General features: G+C 47.7%; 1 protein-coding gene across 1 annotated transcript in view; it reads right to left on the reverse strand.

The window, feature by feature from the left end:
- ugp2b (UDP-glucose pyrophosphorylase 2b) overlaps positions 1-21,213 on the reverse strand; it is a 63,064-nt gene that overhangs the window by 21,892 nt on the left and 19,959 nt on the right. Inside the window, exons 3-4 of the mRNA XM_038807754.1 lie at positions 3,281-3,466; positions 436-569 (exon numbers count right to left, since the gene is read on the reverse strand). Coding sequence (XP_038663682.1) covers positions 436-569; positions 3,281-3,466 — 320 coding nt within the window. The remainder of the gene's footprint in view (positions 1-435; positions 570-3,280; positions 3,467-21,213) is intronic.

Here is a 21,213-nt window from a genome sequence, read left to right on the forward strand (position 1 = left end):
TGGTCACGGGCTTTTTGTGGCAATATCAGCTAACATGGGGGCAGTAGGTTGGATTTCATGGACAAAATGAGTATGGTGTGGGCCTGAGGAAAGATGAGAGAGAAAGGTCAAAGCTAGGATGGAAAGAGGCTTTCAAGGATGTTTGGCCCAGTGGGCTGTGAAGGGTGGAAACAGAGACAGATTGGATGATCTCAATATACTCCTGAGTAATCCATTCCTTATGACGGTAAATACAAACTGTACCAGATTAGTTCCTGTTTTGGGAGGACGGGTTCACACTGCTGTGAATCGGAGAGGAGGGGGGATCACAGTGCTGTGAATACGCCTAGGATAGATTCGAGATTTATGCTGCTCCCATTGCAGATTGATATGAAAGCAGAATTGTAATTAGATGAACGGACAACCTGTGGGGTTGGTGGTGAAGCACTTATTTACCTGCTTTGGTTAAAAGTATGAATCTTCACACGAGAATGTCTGTACTTCTGTAATATCTTCTTAGTATCCTCATCAGTATTGAAAGAGTTCATCAAGACCAAGGGGACATCAGTCTGGTAAGTTCTGTTCAAATGCTATCAAATCAAAATTAGATAGCATTGGAAATTAATGTTTAGTTTTAAATTCCATTTAATACATAATGCTGTGAGACTACACTGGTATTAGCACAACTGATCCCCCCCCCCCCCCCCAAAACATGCAAAGAAAGCCTAGCGTTCGATAGCTAGAATTGAACTACACACTAGAATTCTAATGATCTTAGTGACAGAGGCTTTTAATTATTGTGTTTTTCCTCTAACAATTGTGCATTTGATACAGAGATCCAGACAGAACAGTATTTCCAGTTATGGCCTCACAAAGACCAAATACAGAACAAGGAAGGAAAGGAGGGGATATCAGCAAAAATATAAGCTTGATCTAAAAAATACGTTTCAAACAAGGAGTGTAGAGGCACAGAGGATAAAAGAAGGACTTCTACAATGTGCCATGGAGCTTGGGTAGCTGAAGGCAAAAACATCAGCAATAGACACATCACAAAGATGCACAGACGGTCAGAGTTGGAGAAGCCGTTGTAGACGCCACCTGCCCTTCAAACAACTCCCTCTGTGACTATTCAACACCATAATCTCAGCCAAGCTCATATCAAAACTGCAAAACGTGGGCCTTGGTTCCTCTCTCTTCAACTGGATCCTCGACTTCCTGACCCATAGACCACAATCAGTAAGGATAAATAACAGCCTCTCCTCCACGATAGCCCTCAATACCGGGGCCCTGCAAGGCTGCGTACTTAAGACCCTGCTATACTCCCTATACACACATGACTGTGTGGCAAAATTTGGTTCCAACTTCATCTACAAGTTTGCTGATGACATGGCCATAGTGGGTTGGATCTCAAACAGCGATGAGTCAGAGTACAGGAGGGAGATAGAGAACCTAGTGGCTTGGTGTAACAACAACAATCTCTCCCTCAATGTTAGGAAAACTAAGGAGCTGGTCATCAACTTCATGAAGCAAAGTGTCGTACACACCCATCTACATCAATGGTGCCGAGGTGGAGATGGTCGACAGCTTCAAATTCCTAGGTATGCACATCACCAACGTCGACGCTACGACCAAGAAAGCACAATAGCATCTATACTTCCTCGGGAAACTAAGGAAATTTGGCATGTCCACATCGACTCTCACCAACTTTTACAGATGCACCATAGAAAGCATCCTATCGGGCTACATCACAGCCTGGCATGGCAACTGCTCAGCCCAAGACCGTAAAAACCAACTGAGAGTCATGAACACAGCCCAGTCCATCACACAAACCTGCCTCCCATCCATTGACTCCGTCTACACTTCCCGCTGCCTTGGGAAAGTGGGCAGCATAGTCAAAGACCCCTCCTACCCAGGTTATTCTCTCTTCCAACCTCTTCAATCGGGCAGAAGATACAAAAGTCTGAGAACACACACCAACCGATTTTAAAACAGCATCTTCCCCACTGTTACCGGACTCCTGAATGACCCTCTTATGGACCAAACTGATATTTCCATGCATCTTCTCCATTGTATAGCAATACGCTCCATATGCTTCACCCGACGTCTATGTGTTTACATTGTGTATTTGTTCTATGTTCTATGTTTTCCATGCATGGAACGATCTGCCTGGACTGTACGCAGAACAATACTTTTCACTGTACCTCGGTACACGTAACAGTATGTCTAAAGCCAAACCCGGAGACCGAAGCATGGAGATTTCCGCTGACTCAAATTCAAAAGTCAAAATGTATTGATCATATATTCCTATAAGGACTTCCAATCTCAAAGATAATCTGAAATACTGAAGGCTGTCAGGGATCTAGTCAAGAAGCCACACAGCTTCACCTGATATCAGCACATGCAACAGCAAGATAAACTGTAATTTCCCACTCAGCGATTAGTTAACTGTCTAATCCATGGCTTGAATCTGGAACGTTGACCCATTATAAGACGATAAGACATAGGAGCAGAATTAGGCCACTCTGCCTGTCGATACTGCTCCGCCATTCAATCATGGCTGATATTTTCTCATCCCCATTCTCCTGCCTTCTCCCCATAACCCCTGATCCCCATATTAATCAAGAGCCTATCTATCTCTGTCTTAAAGACACTCAGTGATTTGGCCTCCACAGCCTTCTGTAGCAAAGAGTTCCACAGATTCACCACCCTCTGGCTGAAGAAATTCCTCCTCATCTCTGTTTTAAAGGATTGCCCCTTTAGTCTGAGATGGTGTCCTCTGGTTCTAGTTTTTCTCCACAAGTGGAAACGTCCTCGCCACGTTCACTCTATCCAGACCTTGCAGTATCCTGCAAGTTTCAATATGAATCCACCCTCATCCTTCTAAACCCCAACGAGTACAGACCCAGAGTCCTCAACCGTTCCTCATACGACAAGCTCTTCATGCTAGGGATCATTCTTGTGAACCTCCTCTAGACCCTTTCCAAGGCCAGCACATCCTTCCTTACATACAGGGCCCAAAACTGCTCACAATACTCCAAATGGGGTCTGACCAGAGCCTTATACAGCCTCAGAAGTACATCCATCCCTGGTCTTGTTTTCTAGCCCACTTGTCATGAATGCCAACATTGCATTTGCCTTCTTAACTGCCGACTGAACCTGCACATTAACCTTAAGAGAATTGTCATATAAGTGGCTGAATACTATAAAAGGCATGGTCAGTAAATGCATTTCATCATCAGAATCCAATATCCAATATTAAGTTTATTGTGGTCTATATTAAACTGTAAAAATCCGTCCTTACCTCTATCTGAAGAACTGTGAGGTCCAGGAAGGTATTCTCATTGCGTACACTGATCAGACTTTTGGGGCCTTTGCAGCCCATGCTAGTTCCAAGTCCTCCATTCAACTTGACCACCACTAATTTGCTTAAAAGCGAAGACACGTCATCCGACAACCCTCGGATCTGTATTTTATCATATGACTGAATCTGGAAGCAGAGAATGTATTCCATTAACCATCATAATGCTTTACTCAAGGTAACGACTGTCAAAATTTGCGGGAAATTCAGTAACAATTGATGAACAGCTTGTTTGAATGCACTTTATTTTTAAAAAATAAGTCCTTACTTTTATCACGTTTTTTATACTTTGTTTGGTCAGGATGTAAGCTGTGGTTCAGTGGGCAGCACTCTCACCACTCACTCAGAAGGTTGTGGGTGCAAGTCCTGCTTCAGGCACTTCAGCACAAAAACCCAGGCAGTCCAAATCTGCTGTATTATTATTGGACAGCAAAAGCCAGGAAGGTTCGGGGCTAGGGTTACAGTCAGGGGAAAGAAAACGAACGGGCAGACAGTTCAGGGATCCCTAATGACTGTTCCCCTTCAAAACAAGTATACCGTTTTGGATGCTGTTGGACGGGGGGTGTGTGTGTGTGTGTGTGTATGACCAACCAAAGGACCTAGCGGCCAGGTCTCTCGCATTCAGTCCGGCTCTAGGGCTCAGAAGTGGGGGGGGGAATAGAAAAGCAATAGTGATAGGAGACGCAAGGATTAAGGGAATAGATAGGAGATTCTGTGATTGCGAGCGAGACTCCCTGAAGGTATGTTGCCTCCTGGGTGTCAGGGCCAGGGATGTCTCAGATCGTGTCTTCAGGATCCTTAAGGGGGAGGGGGAGCAGCCAGAAGTCGTGGTGCACATTGGTACCAACAACGTAGGTAGGAAAAGGGGTGTGGATATAATAAACGAGTTTCGGGAGTTAGGCTGGAAGTTAAAAGCCAGGACAGACAGAGTTGTCATCTCTGGTTTGTTGCCGGTGCCACATGATAGCGAGGCTAGGAATAGGGAGAGAGTGCAGTTGAACACGTGGAGAGGACAGTGTGAAACAGACTGGTAAGCTCATGGAGATACTTGTTCGGTAGAAGCACAAGTGGATAGCACTGTGGCTTCACAGCGCCAGGGTCCCAGGTTCGATTCCCCACTGGGTCACTGTCTGTGTGGAGTCTGCACGTTCCCCGTGTCCGCGTAGGTTTCCTCCGGGTGTTCCGGTTTCCTCCCATAGTCCAAAGGCGTGCAGGTTAGATGGATTGGCCATGGTAAATTGCCCTTAGTGACCAAAAAATGTTAAATGGGGTTATTGGGTTAGGGGCATAGGGTGGAAGTGAGGGCTTAAGTGGGTCGGTGCAGACACGATGAGCCAAATGGCCACCTTCTGCACTGTATGTTCTAGAGCAGGGGTGGGCAAACTACGGCCCGCGGGCCGCATGCGGCCCGCCAAAGGTTTTTATGCGGCCCACCAAGATCAAGTCATCTTTTTTTTTTTTAAATATATTTTTTTTAAAAATAAGGTTAATGGGGGGGGGGGGGGGGGGGGGGGGGCTGTTGGGTTACTGGTATAGGGTGGATACGTTGACTTGAGTAGGGTGATCATTGCTCGGCACAACACCGAGGGCCGAAGGGCCTGTTCTGTGCTGTACTGTTCTATGTTCTATATGAGGCGCCCAGAATCATAACCGGGTGAAGCGCCATTTTTTGAAAAGTAGAGAAAAAGAGGGCTAAAGGCAGGATGCCGCCAGGGGAAGCGCTGAGGTATATGCCGCACGCTAATTGGTTACAACCGGGACTATTAATTAATATACTATGCGGCCCTTTAAAATTGTGAATTTCTGAATGTGGCCCTTGCACGGAAAAGTTTGCCCACCCCTGTTCTAGAGGGTAGGTTCGCTAACCTAGACAAAATACTGGAGCGCTTCCAGCTCCCGAGGGTGAATGTATTTGGGTACTTGCAGGCGCGGATGTTTTGCGCAAGGATCTCCTTTCATTTCCTCTGGTACCGTTGCCCTCGCTTATTAATAGGGTTCTGGTCATGGGAGAACTAGGGGAAGGTAAGATCTGAGGTTTATGTTCAGTTGATGGCGCAGGTTTCGTTGGAGGTAAAGGGGAAGTGGGAGGAAGAGCTGGGTTTGGTTCTGGAGGGGGGATGAGAAGTGACACTCTGCATAGGATCAACTTTAGATCCTTGTGTGTGAGGTTACGTCTGATCCAGTTTAAGATGGTGCACAGGGCGTGCCTGACCAGAGTGGTTCTTCCTGGGGGTGGAGGATAGGTGCGAGCAGTGTTCTGGGGGACTGGCGAAAACCACGCATATGTTTTGGTCTTGACCTAAGCTGGTCAGCCTCTGGGTCTCCTTTTTAGAGACATTATCAAGGATTATGGGTGTTCAGTTGGAGCCGTGCCCGTTGGTGGCCATCTGGGAGTGTCTGACTTGCTGGACCTGCAGACAGAGACAAAGGCAGATGTCTTGGCCTTCGCCTCATTAAGAGTCCAGTGGCAAATGTGATTTGGGTGGAGGTCCCCGGTGGTTAGGGGAATAGATAGGGGATTCTGTGGTCGCTAGCGAGACTCCCGGAAGGTATGTTGCCTCCCGGGTGCCAGGGATGTCTCGGATCTCGTCTTCAGGATCCTTAAGGGGGAGGGCGAGCAGCTAGAAGTCGTGGTGCACATTGGTACCAACGATGTAGGTAGGAAAAGGGGTGTGGATGTAATAAATGAGTTTAGGGAGTTAGGCTGGAGTTAAAAGCCAGAGTTGTCATCTCTGGTTTCTTGCCGGTGCCACGTGATAGCGAGGCTAGGAATAGGGAGAGAGTGCAGTTGAACACGTGGCTGCAGGAATGGTGTCGGAGGGAGGCCTTCACGTATTTGGATAATTGGAGCGCATTCTGGGGAAGGTGGGACCTGTACAAGGAGGACGGGTTGCACCTGAACCAGAGGGGCACCAATATCCTGGGAGGGAGGTTTTCTAGTACTACTCGGGAGGTTTTAAACTAATTTAGCAGGGGAATGGGAACTGGATTTGTTGTCCAGCAACTGAGGTAGCCGATGTTCAGGCCATCAAAGCGTGTAGTGAGGCAGTGGGGAAGGTAACACTGACAAAGGAAAGTGTTTGCAGGCACGGAGATGGGTTGAAGTGTGTATACTTCAACGCAAGAAGCATCAGGAATAAGGTGGGTGAACTTAAGGCATGGATCGGTACTTGGGACTACGATGTGGTGGCCATCACGGAAACTTGGATAGAAGAGCGGTTGAAATGGTTGCTGAAGGTTCCAGGGTTCCACAAGAGACGGGGTCTACTTATTCTTCAATTTAGGTTGGTTACCGTCAACTGCTAAGGGGGAAGATCTTTAGTTTTTTTTATTGGGGGTTGTTCTGCTTTAAGTACAAAATGTTAAAAACTGAATAAAATATTTAAAAAACACCCAGGCAGTGCTGCACTTTTGGAAGTGCACATTAAACAGAGGCCCTCTCAGTAAGACAAAGGATTGCACTGTTCTATTCAAATAAAGGATAAGGGAGTTCTCACCTCTGCCCCATCTGATATTGAAACTTCATTTAACAGATTATCTGGCCATTATTATGTTTGTGCCGTGGTTCCAAGAGTAAAACAGTGGTTACTCTTCAAATTGTACTTTATTGGCTGTTGGGCATATTGGGTCTTCGAAGTTGTGAAATAGAAATCTAATCTGAAGACAACAATAAAAATACTTTTTATGCAACACCTTTCTAAACTTGGGATGTGTCAAATTGATTTCCAGCCAGCGAAGTATTTTTAAAATACTGATGTAATGTAGAAAACACGGCAGTTGGCAGTAATTTTCACTCTGCAAGATCCCAAAAACAGCAAGACGCTAATGACCAGATCACCTGTTTTATTGATTTGATTGGGGGCTAAATGTTGCTCAGGACACTGGAGAAAACTTCTCTGCTCTACTTTCAAAGAGTGCCTTGAGATTTTTACATGCACCTGAGGAATAAATGGGGCCTTTGGTTTAACACGCTATCTGAAAGATGACAGCTTTGACAGAGTGGTACTTCGTAAATACTGCACTGTTAATCTGCTGCTCAAGTCTTTACGGTAGGAGTTGGGCCGGGCTACCAAATGGTTCTCTTTAGCCTCTGTTTGCTATACATGGCCAGCTTGCTGCACCGTGAGATCTATTTAAAATTGCTGTGTGGACAAAAGTGAAATTTTTTTTTTTTTAAATTTAAGAGTACCCAATTCATTTTTTCCAATTAAGGTGCAATTTAGCGTGGCCAATTCACCTACCCTGCACATCGTTTGGGTTGTGGGGGCAAAACCCACGCAAACACGGGGAGAATGTGCAAACTCCACATGGATAGTGACCCAGAGCCGAGATCGAACCTGGGACCCAGTGCCGTGAGACAGCAGTGCTAACCACTGCACCACTGCCCCACATGTGAAAATAATGGGAACACTGCTTGCACTGGCTACTATGTGGCAGATTCGCAATCGCTGCACAGCCATGCAGCTTGGGGGGAAAAGATGCTGCTCCCCTCTGAGTCATGACTGATATCGACAATGGCTTTGGTCTTCCCAAAGTTTAATTTGAAAGAAACTACATGCACCCAGAGTAACACATTTCAGTATATGATTTCTGAAAATGTAACTGTTGCTTAATTACTTCCCCTCACCAAACAATTTCTTTCTAGTTTGTTTTTTTTTATATGTTTTGCTAACTTGACCATCTTGAAGTCTTCTACTGGATGGTTACCATGTTATTCTCCAAGTCTGAATAGAAATTGTAGACTTCCAGTTAACACAAATACTTTATTCAGTTGGTTTGTTCTGTTTCCAGAGCTCAACTAGATATAATACAGTCAAGAGGTATGAGCAGTGAAGCTAAGGTAAGCTGCCTATGCTGAGCTGTCTCTGTCTGCTGCTGCTCCCTAGCTCTGTGCTTCTCAAAGAGGCGGATTCTCCCTTGGGCTGGACCCTTTATACCCATCTCTGATTCTGCCCTCTAGTGGTGCTGTGGCTGCTACATCTGTCTGGAGTCCCTGGTGTATGTGCAGATGTATGTACAGATGTACAGATCACTACATCCCGCCCCCCCCCCCCCCCCCCCCCCCCCCCCCTTTATTTGACATGTTTTGTAGACTGGCCTCAAGAAAACTGTACATACCAAGTGGCGAAAATATGCAAATCTGCATACTGTGAAAATGATAAAAGCAATACAGAAACAATTAACTGTGTTGAGTCCATCGTGAGAAATGTTCATATTCGTCTTGTGCGTGTGTTGAAGTGTCGTTACAAATCTAGCCGGTCGGGTGCCTTATGGCTTCTGCTGGAGCGTCTTAACGGTGGTAGTTGGGATGATGGTTTGATGTCATCAAGAGTACTGTCTGTCGTTGTGACGAGGAACATCCCGTGGACAAATGGAGCCGGTCAAGTCCAGTGTGGGAAATACTGGCGTTGTAGGTCAAATCTCAAACAGATCCCGGCGGTTACGGCACAAAAGTACTCCCGTAGATGATTTGACAATGTAGGACCGCAGTGCCTCCTGCCTGATCACCGTGGCTGACTCAGACCATCCGCCTTCTGGGTCCCTGATTCTGATGGTGTCACCTATTGTCAGTTGCTTGAGTGAGATTGCATGTTGATCGTAGTATAGTTTTTGTTTGGAGCATAGTGCCCGCATGTCGTCGAGAACCGGTGCGTTGCCGGGGTCTCGGAATGGCTTTGCCGGTAGAGTTGTCCGGATGTCTCTCCCGAAGAGCATTTGTGCTGGCGACAGTCCTGAGCTCAATGGGGTTGCTTGGTACGATAACAGAGCTAGGTTGATGTCAGAACGTGACTCGGTTGCCTTGCTAAGTCTTTAATGATGATGGCACCTTTTTCCCTGTTCCATTTGATTGTGGGTAGCGATTCTGTGTCGCTCTGTTGTCTGACCTCGACTTTTTCCTGTGTTTGTGGTATTGAGCCTGTATATCATCGTTCATGAAAGCTGTTTTGTTTGTTTGTTCTGGAGCAGATGTGAATTTGTGAAATTCTTCATCATGCCATGGCATGTTTGTAGTCTTGTCATTGTTTTGCAGTGTGCTGTGGCATTGTCCTTCACGTGCAGAGTCGTACCATGTTGTACAGGTCGTTGTCTCATTGTTGTTGTTTCTGTCTTTGTTGTTTTCGTTGTCGTTCTTGTTGTTGTTTTTGTCATTTCTGTCTTGGTTGCGTTCGTTGGCGTTCTTGTTGTTGTCGTTCTTGTTGTTCTTTGTGTCACGCTTGTTGGTTCTGTTTCCGTTGTTTTTGCTTTTATTCTTGTTCTTTTTCTAGTCGTGCTTGTTGTTTCTGGGATGTTTCTCGGTGCTTTTGTCATTCTTGTTGCGCTGCATGTTGTTTTTGTTGTTCTTATTTCTGCTGTGCTTCTTGTGGTTTTTGTTGTTCTTGTTGCGCTCAATTAGTGTGCCATGTGGATTATGAGTCATTGTCACAGTTATTGGTGTCAGTGTCCTTTGTGGTATCTGCTACATTGAGCGTTTCATCTTGTGAATTGTCACACACGCAGTCTCACACACACACAGTCGCAGTCACACGCACACAGTCGCAGTCACACGCACACACACAGTCACACGCACACACACAGTCACACGCACACACACAGTCACACGCACACACACAGTCACACGCACACACACAGTCACACGCACACACACAGTCACACGCACACACACAGTCACACGCACACACACAGTCACACGCACACACACAGTCACACGCACACACACAGTCACACGCACACACACAGTCACACGCACACACACAGTCACACGCACACACACAGTCACACGCACACACACAGTCACACGCACACACACAGTCACACGCACACACACAGTCACACGCACACACACAGTCACACGCACACACACAGTCACACGCACACACACAGTCACACGCACACACACAGTCACACGCACACACACAGTCACACGCACACACACAGTCACACGCACACACACAGTCACACGCACACACACAGTCACACACACACAGTCACACACACACAGTCACACACACACAGTCACACACACACAGTCACACACACACACAGTCACACACACACACAGTCACACACACACACACACACAGTCACACACACACACAGTCACACACACACACAGTCACACACACACACAGTCACACACACACACACACACACAGTCACACACACACACACACACAGTCACACACACACAGTCACACACACACACACAGTCACACAGTCACACACACACACAGTCACACACACACACACACACACAGTCACACACACACACACACACACACACACAGTCACACACAGTCACACACACACACACACAGTCACACACACACACAGTCACACACACACACACACAGTCACACACACACACAGTCACACACACACACAGTCACACACACACACACAGTCACACACACACAGTCACACACACACAGTCACACACACACAGTCACACACACACAGTCACACACAGTCACACACAGTCACACACAGTCACACACAGTCACACACAGTCACACACAGTCACACACAGTCACACACACACACAGTCACACACACACACAGTCACACACACACACAGTCACACACACACACAGTCACACACACACACAGTCACACACACACACAGTCACACACACACAGTCACACACACACAGTCACACACACACAGTCACACACACACAGTCACACACAGTCACACACAGTCACACACACACAGTCACACACACACAGTCACACACACACAGTCACACACACACAGTCACACACACACACGAAGCAGCAGAATGTGGAGCTGCAGGGGGTAGGGGTTGCCCTATTGAGGCAGACTGACCAGATTGTTTGCTTGGAAGTGGAAGTGTTGAAAATGGCAAACAATAATAAGGGCCTGAAGGCTAGGATACACAACCTCAAAAATTGGTTGAGAAGACAAAATTTGAGAGTTGTTGGTTAAGATGAGAGCTCTCTGGGGACGGCCCTGCCCCGTACGTGGCTGCCGGCTCCGAGGCTGAGGTTTCCCTACCCTCGTCTTTGCTGGCCTTTCGACTGGGCAGCTGACCTTTTTCCCATTTTTCCTTGTCGGTGCAGTTAACGGGAGTTAGGCTGGGGAATTGTAGATATTCTTGGTGCCTATTTGCTGGGGTTAAAAGGTCATAACCGAAGATTTCATGCGAGAGCCACCTTTCGTGTGACTGGAAGTCCCCAGTTAGTTGTATTCTAATCCATGCAAATGAGCTGTTTGCATGAAGCGCACAATGGCAGGCGGGAAGGGAGCGGAGACTAGGGGCGGGTCTGCCGACAGTTGCAAATCCTGTTTTTGGCCTGACACAAGATTCGCTGCCCGATCGGGATTCCTGATCTTGGTGGCGGGGAATGGAGAATTCTGGGCCGAAGCGCTGCAATCCTGCCGCATCCAGTCATCATTGCTGCTGGACAATTTGTGAAAATTACAAACAGATAAAATATTCAACCAGATCCATACAATAAACAAAAAATATCCCCTGCCGCCCTACCCGTCCCCATTTTAAAAATTTTCAGTTAACCATTTTCCAGAATAATACCATTACATCCATTTATTATTTTTTTAATATACATTTAGATTACCCAATTTTTTCCCCCAATTAAGGGGCAATTTAGCATGGCCAATCCACCTACCCTGCACATCTTTGGGTTGTGGGGGTGAAACCCACGCGGACATGGGGAGAATGTGCAAACTCCACACGGACAGTGACCCAGGGCCGGGATTTGAACACGGGTCCTCAGCGCCGTAGTTCCAGTGCTAACCACTGCGCCACGTGCCGCCCTATTACAAGCATTTATGTACAACAGTTGACAATATTCCAACCTTTTCATTCACCCCCCCACAAACCCAAAAGAAACAACAGCCAATCGCCAAAGCCCCCCCCCCCCCCCCCCCTCCACCCCCCAAATATCTGATGTGACCAACTCTCTATAAAAGGAAATAATCGGCTGCCACCCGAGATAGAATCCTTCAGTCGACCCTCTCATTGTGTACTTGATATTATCTATGTGTAAAAATTCCATTAAGTCAGCGAGCCAAGCCACTTCAATGGGCGGGGACGAGGACCTCCAGCCAAACAAGATTCACCTATCGGCTATCAAGGAAGCAAAAGCAAGAGCATCGGCCTTCAACTCTGTCTCTAACTCCGGCAAGTTGGAGATACCAAAATCAGCCACCAAAGGACATGGCTCCAAGTCAACACCAAGAATACCCGACATGGTGCTGAAGGAGACCCTAAAGTTCACAAGCCCAGGGCAGACCAGAACATGTATGTGTGATGGGCAGGGCCCCAGAGGACTACTCGCTCCTAACCAAAAGGATCCATTCATTCAAGCCCTTGTCAAATGCACCCTATGCACCACCTTGAAGTATCAGGCTGAGCCAAATGCATGAAAAGGCAGAGTTGACTCTATATTCGCCGCCCAGTAGTAATAACAGATTGGGTAATGCAAGACCCAAACCCCTATGGATCCGGCCAGGCAAAAAGACAACTTCCTCAGGAGAGCTCCCCAAAAAACATTCACTTTAACGCCGAAAAAGTGCCAAAACACAAGCAGTTTCATTATGTCGCCCGTCATATACAGTAACATGGACTCCATCCTTCTATGCCACCCCTGCACCTTTTCAATATTCGCACTCCAGTAATAATAACAGGTTGGGCAATGTAAGACCCATTGATTGTCTATTCGTTTGTTAAACAAAAACTGCACTTCCACAGGGTTCTACCCACGAAAATAAAAGATAGGATCATCTTATTAACACCTGTAAAAAAAAAAAAGATTTTGAAAGGAAAACTGGAAGACACAGAAACAAAAACAGAAATCTTTGGAGGATATACATTTTAAATCGATTGGATTCTTCCAGCCAACGTCAGCGGGAGGCTATCCCATCCCTTCAGGTCCCCCTTCACCACTCAATCAGGACCCCAAAATGTAGCTTCTGTAACGAGGCCTAGTTGTGGGCCACCCAGACTCCCAGATAACAAAAGTTGGACTCGGCCAGGCAAAAAGACAACTTCCTCAGGGGGGCTCCCCTTCCTGGGGATTCATGGGAAAACATTCACTTTTACCCAGGTTCAATCTGTAGCCCAAAAATGAGCCAAAACACTTGAGCAGTTTTATTAACTTCTCTGCATTGGAGAGAGGGCCCATCATATACAGTAACAGGTCGTCCGCATAAGGACACCTTATGCACCCTGCCCCCTCTATCTATTCCGCTCCACTTTGTGGATGACTTCAGTGCGATAATCAGAGTTTCAATAGCCAGGGCAAACAGTGGAGGAGACAATGGACATCCCTGTCTCGGGCCTCTTCCCAGTTAGAAGTATTTTGAGTTTACATAATTTTTATAGGACCCCAGATCCAGGATATAAACCTAGGTCCAAAGCCAAACATGCACAAGATTCAAATAAATAGCTCCAATCCACCCTACTGAACGTCTTCTCTGAAGGCTGCAAAATAACCATCTCCGTTTCAGGTAATGGAGAGGAGGACAGAACCACAGCCTCCGGACATTGGCTGACAGTTGTCAACCCTTAATAAATCCTGTCTGGTCTTCTGAAATTATCCACGGGGGAAAGTGCCTTGCCAATACCTTAGATAGTTCCGACTCGTACAGGGTCCGATAGAACGCTTCATACGCCCCATTAACCTTGATTGGGGTGGAGACTAGTCTACCACCCCCATTGCTGAATTTCCCAGGAGGCCACCTGCCATTTCAGCTGATGAACCAGCAGGCGACTAGCCTTCTCCCCGTGTTCGGAGAGCCCCATGAACAGCCGCAGCAAGCGCACTGCCCTGTCAGTGGATGGAAGCCCAAACTCCACCTGTACCTTCTTCCTGCTAGCCAGCAATTCTGGCATCTGATTGATCGAATATTAACGGTCCACCTTTAAGATGGCATCCGCCAACCTCTGCCTCTCTGCCTTTGCGTATTTGCTTTAAAGGACAAAATCTCCCCTCTAATGACTGCCCTCAGCACTGCCCTCAGCACCTCCCTCAGCACCTCCCTCAGCGTTCAAGGTGACATCTCCTCACTGCTATTAAAGCTCAAATATTCATCAATGACAAGAGGAGGCCCTCTCACAAAAACTTTTATCCACCAACAGCTAAGTATATTAAACCTCCAAAGTGGGTGTTGAGCGGGACCCGAGCCAACCATCATATTTACATAGTACGGGGCATGATCAGAGATCACCATTGCTGAGTATCCCAACTCCATCACTCCCAGCAGCAAGGCCTGCGGACTACAAAAAAAACTGGCCATCATTTTAAACACTCCGTGAGCAAGGGCAGGCCCAAACAAACAGGGCCAGGCCCACAGGGCGAGTATGGTTGACCCAACAGAGGGCTTCAGATGGTTACATGGAACGTGAACGGCCTCAATGGGCGGGTGAAGAGATCCAGAGTCCTCCGCCAGCTCAAGAATCTGAGGGTGGATGGAGCCTTCCTACAGGAAGCGTCCAAGAGAGAGGGGCCGACAGCAGGTAAGGAAGGGCTGGGTGGGACAAATGTTTCATTCATGTTTTGACACCATGACTAGGGAGCTGGCAGCACCCGACATTGGACAGATCCAACCCCAGGACAGGTAACATGTCAGGCATGGTATGAGAAGTGAACACCTTCATGGGGCAGATTGGGGAATTGGGGGAGGAGGAAGAGGAGAGACCCGTGGCGGTTTCACCACCCGAGAGAAAAATAATTCTCTTTCTTCTCCCATGTGCATAAGGCCTACTTCACGGATAGACTTTTTTGTGCCTAGAGAGGCCTTCCAGGGGTAACAAATGCGGAATACACGGCGATTGCAATCGCCGATCTTGCACCACATTACATACTTGTGTGGTTGGAGAAGGGACGGGCCCAACGCCCCTAATGGAGGCTGGATGCAGCTCTCCTCGCCGATAGGGAATTCTGTTCTAAAATATCCCAAGCCATCGATGATTATGTATCCTGCAACCAGAAAAGGGAGGTTTCACACATCAGGTTCTGGGAGGCACTGAAGGCAGTGATCAGGGGTGAAATCACAGGCTGTTGGGCCTTAGGGACAGGAAAGAAAAGGCAGCAAGCAGCAGCTGATCAACTCCATACCAGAGGTGGATCAGTGGTACTCCACCGGCCCCAACCATGGAGCTGCTGGCGGAAAAGGAAAAAGCTGCAGAATTTGACCTGCTCGCCACACGGAAGGCAGTCCACCAGCTCTGCCAGGCACAGAGAGCCTTCTACGAACATGGAGACAAGGCCAGCTGCATGCTGGCACACCAGTTGAGAAAACAGGCAGTCGCGAAAGAGGGAGCTCAAGTTAGGGACAAAAACAATAGGATAGTAGCAGACCCAAACTAGGTTAACCAGGCCTTTGTGAACTTTTACCGAGGGCTATACACCTCCGAGCTCCCAGAGATGAACAGTTGGTGATGAACAATTCCTTGACTGACTGTATATACTGATGATGGGGGAGAACAGGAAACAAGGTCTGGAAGCACCGCTAGAGCTGGGCAAGGTCCTGAAGTGCATCAATTCCATGCAGTCATGGAAAGCGCCGGGGCCAGATGGGTTCCTGATGTAAAAGATTCTCAGCAGCGCTGGCCCCACACCTGTGGGAAATGTTCAACCACTCACTGTCAAAAAGGGCCCTGTGGCCCTCGCTGGCCCAGGCACCGATCTCATTGATCCTCAAAAATGACAACGACCTGAGAGTATGGATCACACAGACCTATTTCTCTCAAATACTGATGCGCAAATTCCAGCGAAAACACTGGTGAGGTTACTGGGGAGTTGCCTGTCAGAGGTGATCAGGGAATATCAGACTGGGTTTGTCAAGGGCAGACAGCTAACAGTGAACATCAGACGCCTCCTGAACGTAATAATTGCCCCATCCAGGAAGAGGACACCAGAGTCTCCCTCGACGCGGAGAAAGCCTGTCATCGAGTAGAATGGAGGCACTTCATCGAGGTGCTTTAATGGCTTGGTTTTGGAACAGGGTTCACCAAGTGGCTGAGTGTATGGACAAACGGCACCAGCTCCATATATATCTGGCTGCACAGGGGGACAAGGCAGGGGTGCTTGCTATCCCCGCGTCTGTTCATGCGGGCAATTGAGCCAATAGATACCACCCTTTGACCGGTGGATTGGTGGATGGGCATGCAGAGAGGGGGCAGAGTGAATAGAGTCTCTATGCGGATGACCTGCTCTTCTACATGTCAAACCCCCCTAACTGGACTTCTCAAGTTACAAACTCAATCTGGGAAACAGCAAAATCATCCCAGTGAACCCCTGAGAGGGAGGAACAGAGCTGGAGGAACTGCCTTTTAAAGTAACCCAGACCTGGGGATTCAAGTGGCTCACACTTTGAAGCGGCTCCACAAATAGAGATAGATAGAGATAGAGAAATACAGCACAGAACAGGCCCTTCGGCCCAAAATGTTGTGCCGAACTTTTCTCCTAGGTTAATCATAGATCATAGAATTTTGGACACTAAGGGCAATTTATCATGGCCAATCCACCCAACCTGCACATCTTTGGACTGTGGGAGGAAACGGGAGTACCCGGAGGAAACCCATGCACACACGGGGAGGATGTGCAGACTCCACACAGACAGTGACCCAAGCCGGAATCGAAACTGGGACCCTGGAGCTGTTAAGCAATTGTGCTAACCACAATGCTACCGTGCTGCCCTTAAGAACAAATTAATCAACACTTCATTATTCTACCCTAATCCATGTACCTATCCAATAGCCGCTTGAAGATCCCTAACGTTTCCGACTCAACTACTTCCACAGGCAGTGCATTCCATGCCCCCACTACTCTCTGGGTAAAGAACCTACCTCTGACATCCCCCCTATATCTTCCACCACTTACCTTAAATTTATGTCCCCTTGTAATGGTTTGGTCCACCCGGGGAAAAAGTCTCTGACTGTCTTCTCTATCTATTCCCCTGATCATCTTATAAACCTCTATCAAGTCACCCCTCATCCTTCTCCGTTCTAATGAGAAAAGGCCTAGCACCCTCAACCTTTCCTCGTAAGACCTACTCTCCATTCCAGGCAACATCCTGGTAAATCTCCTTTGCACCTTTTCCAAAGCTTCCACATCCTTCCTAAAATGAGGTGACCAGAACTGCACACAGTACTCCAAATGTGGCCTGACCAAGGTTTTGTACAGCTGCATCATCACCTCATGGCTCTTAAATTCAATCCCTCTGCTAATGAACGCCAGCACACCATAGGCCTTCTTCACAGCTCTATTCACTTGAGTGGCAACTTTCAAAGATCTATGAACATAGACCCCAAGATCTCTCTGCTCCTCTACATTGCCAAGAACCCTACCGTTAACCCTGTATTCCGCATTCATATTTGTCTTCCAAAATGGACAACCTCACACTTGTCAGGGTTAAACTCCATCTGCCACTTCTCAGCCCAGCTCTGCATCCTATCTATGTCTCTTTGTAGCCGACAACAGCCCTCCTCACTATCCACAACACCACCAATCTTCGTATCATCTGCAAATTTACTGACCCACCCTTCAACTCCCTCATCCAAGTCGTTAATGAAAATCACAAACAGCAGAGGATCCAGAACTGATCCCTGCGGTACGCCACTGGTAACTGGGCTCCAGGCTGAATATTTGCCATCCACCACCACTCTCTGACTTCTATCGGTTAGCCAGTTCGTTAGCCAACTGGCCAAATTTCCCACTATCCCATGCCTCCTTACTTTCTACATAAGCCTACCATGGGGAACCTTATCAAATGCCTTACTAAAATCCATGTACACTACATGCACTGCTTCACCTTCATCCACATGCTTGGTCACCTCCTCAAAGAAGTCAATAAGACTTGTAAGGCAAGACCCACCCCTCACAAATCCGTGCTGACTATCCCTAATCAAGCAGTGTCTTTCCAGATGCTCAGAAATCCTATCCCTCAGTACCCTTTCCATTACTTTGCCTACCACCGAAGTAAGACTAACTGGCCTGTAATTCCCAGGGTTATCCCTATTCCCTTTTTTGAACAGGGGTACGACATTTGCCACTCTCCAATCCCCGGTACCACCCCTGTTGACAGCGAGGACGAAAACATCATTGCCAACGGCTCTGCAATTTCATTTCTTGCTTCCCATAGAATCCTTGGACATATCCCATCAGGCCCGGGGGGACTTGTCTATCCTCAAGTTTTTCAAAACGCCCAACAGATCTTCCTTCCTAACAAGTATCTCCTCGAGCTTACCAATCTGTTTCTCACTGTCCTCTCCAACAATATGGCCCCTCTCATTTGTAAATACTGAAGAAAAGTACTTGTTCAAGACCTCTCCTATCTCTTCAGACTCAATACACAATCTCCCGCTACTGTCCTGTCTGAACCTTGTTTCCTCAGCCTTCCACAAGTCTCCTTCTTCCTCTTAACAAGACATTCAACCTCTCTTGTCAACCATGGTTCCCTCACTCGACCATCTCTTCCCTGCCTGACAGGGACATACATATCAAAGACACGCAGAACCTGTTCCTTGAACAAGTTCCACATTTCACCTGTGTCCTTCCCCGACAGTTCCCAACTTATGCACTTCAATTCTTGTCTGACAGCATTGTATTTACCCTTCCCCCAATTGTAAACCTTGCCCTGTTACACGTACCTATTCCTCTCCATTACTAAAGTGAAAGTCACAGAATTGTGGTCACTACCTCCAAAATGCTCCCCCACTAACAAATCTATCACCTGCCCTGGTTCATTACCAAGTACCAAATCCAATATGGCCTCCCCTCTGGTCGGACAATCTACGTACTGTGTTAGAAAAGCTTCCTGGACACACTGCACAAACACCACCCCATCCAAACTATTTGATCTAAAGAGTTTCCACTCAATGTTTGTGAACTTGAAGGCACCCATGACTACTACCCTGTGACTTCTGCACCTTTCCAAAAACTTTCCCAATCTGTTCCTCCACATCTCTGCTGCTATTGGAGGGCCTATAGAAAACTCCCAACAAGGTGACTGCTCCTTTCCTATTTCTGACTTCAACCCATACTACCTCAGTAGGCAGATCCTCCTCGAACTGCCTTTCTGCAGCTGTTATACTATCTCTAATTAACAATGCCACCCCCACCTTTTACCATCCTCCCTAATCTTGTTGAAACATCTATAACCAGGGACCTCCAACAACCATTTCTGCCCCTCTTCTATCCAAGTTTCCGTGATGGCCACCACATCGTCGTCCCAAGTACCGATCCATGCCTTAAGTTCACCCACCTTATTCCTGATGCTTCTTGCGTTGAAGTATACACACTTCAACCCATCTCCTTGCCTGCAAGTATTCTCCTTTGTCAGTGTTACCTTCCCCACTGCGTTACTACACGCTTTGGCGTCCTGAATATCAACTTCCTTAGTTGCTGGACTACAAATCCGGTTCCCATACCCCTGCTAATTTAGTTTAAACCCTCCCGAAGAGTACTAGAAAACCTCCCTCCCAGGATATTGGTGCCCCTTTGGTTCAGATGCAACCCGTCCTGCTTGTACAGGTCCCACCTTCTCCAGAATGCGCTCCAATTATCCAAATACCTGAAGCCCTCCCTCCTACACCATTCCTGCAGCCACATGTGCAACTGCACTCTCTCCCTATTCCTAGCCTCGCTATCACGTAGCACCAGCAACAAACCAGAGATGACAACTCTGTCTGTCCTGGCCTTTAACTTCCAGCCTAACTCCCTAAACTTGTTTATTACCTCCACACCCCTTTTCCTACCTACATCATTGGTACCAATGTGCACCACGACTTCTGGCTGCTCACCCTCCCCCTTCAGGATCCTGAAGACACGATCCGAGACATCCCTGGCCCTGGCACCCGGGAGGCAAAATATCTTCCGGGAGTCTCGCTCGCGACCACATGGAACCTCTCCGGCCTGGTGGAGGTGAAAAGAGACCTGCAAAGATGGGACTCGCTCTGTTGCCGGTTGCAAGGGTACAGATGGTCAAAATGAATCTGCTGCCGCGGTTTCTGTTCGTGTTCAGATCACTCCCGAACTGCATCCCCAAATCTCCATCCCCATACTGGACCTGGTATTGGAGAATGATCCCGGCCAGGTGGTTGAAGTTTCAGTCGGTGATTACTTTGGGAATAGCGATCACAATTCCATAAGTTTTAGAATACTCATGGACAAAGACGAGAGTGGTCCCAAAGGAAGAGTGCTAAATTGGGGAAAGGCCAAGTATAACAAAATTCGGCAGGAGCTAGGGAATGTGGATTGGGAGCAGCTGTTTAAGGGTAAATCCACATTTGAAATATGGGAGTCTTTTAAGGAAAGGTTGATTAGAGTGCAGGACAGACATGTCCCTGTGAAAATGAGAGATAGAAATGGCAAGATTGTCAGTTTGGGCGCCAATCTGCGACAACCACCGGTTTGCCCCCGGGAGTATGGATGGGGGGTTTCGAGTATGGCGGCAGGTGGGGGTGGGAAGGGTGGGCGATATGTTCCTGGAAGGGAGCTTTGCGAGTCTGAGGAGCTTGGAGGAGAAATTTGGGCTGGTAAGGGGAAATGATTTTAGGTACCTACAGTTGCGGGACTTTATCCGTAGGCAGGTCCCATCTTTCCCACGCCTCCCGCCAATGGGCATCCTAGACAGAATAGTCTCTAGGGGGGGGGAAGAAGGGGAGGGTAGAGTCTCTGGTATTTATAAGGTGCTCATGAGGGAGGAAGGGTCCCAGACGGAGGAACTGAAACTTAAATGGGAGGGGGAGCTAGGCGGGGAAATGGAGGATGGGCGGTGGGCAGAGGCCCTGAGTCGGGTAAATTCGACCGTGACATGTGCCAGGCTCGGGCTGATTCAATTTAAGGTCGTTCACCGGGCCCATATGACGGTGGCTCGGATGAGCAAA

The sequence above is a fragment of the Scyliorhinus canicula genome, chromosome 1 (genome assembly GCF_902713615.1).
Source record: "Scyliorhinus canicula chromosome 1, sScyCan1.1, whole genome shotgun sequence".
Taxonomy (NCBI): Eukaryota; Metazoa; Chordata; class Chondrichthyes; order Carcharhiniformes; family Scyliorhinidae; genus Scyliorhinus; species Scyliorhinus canicula.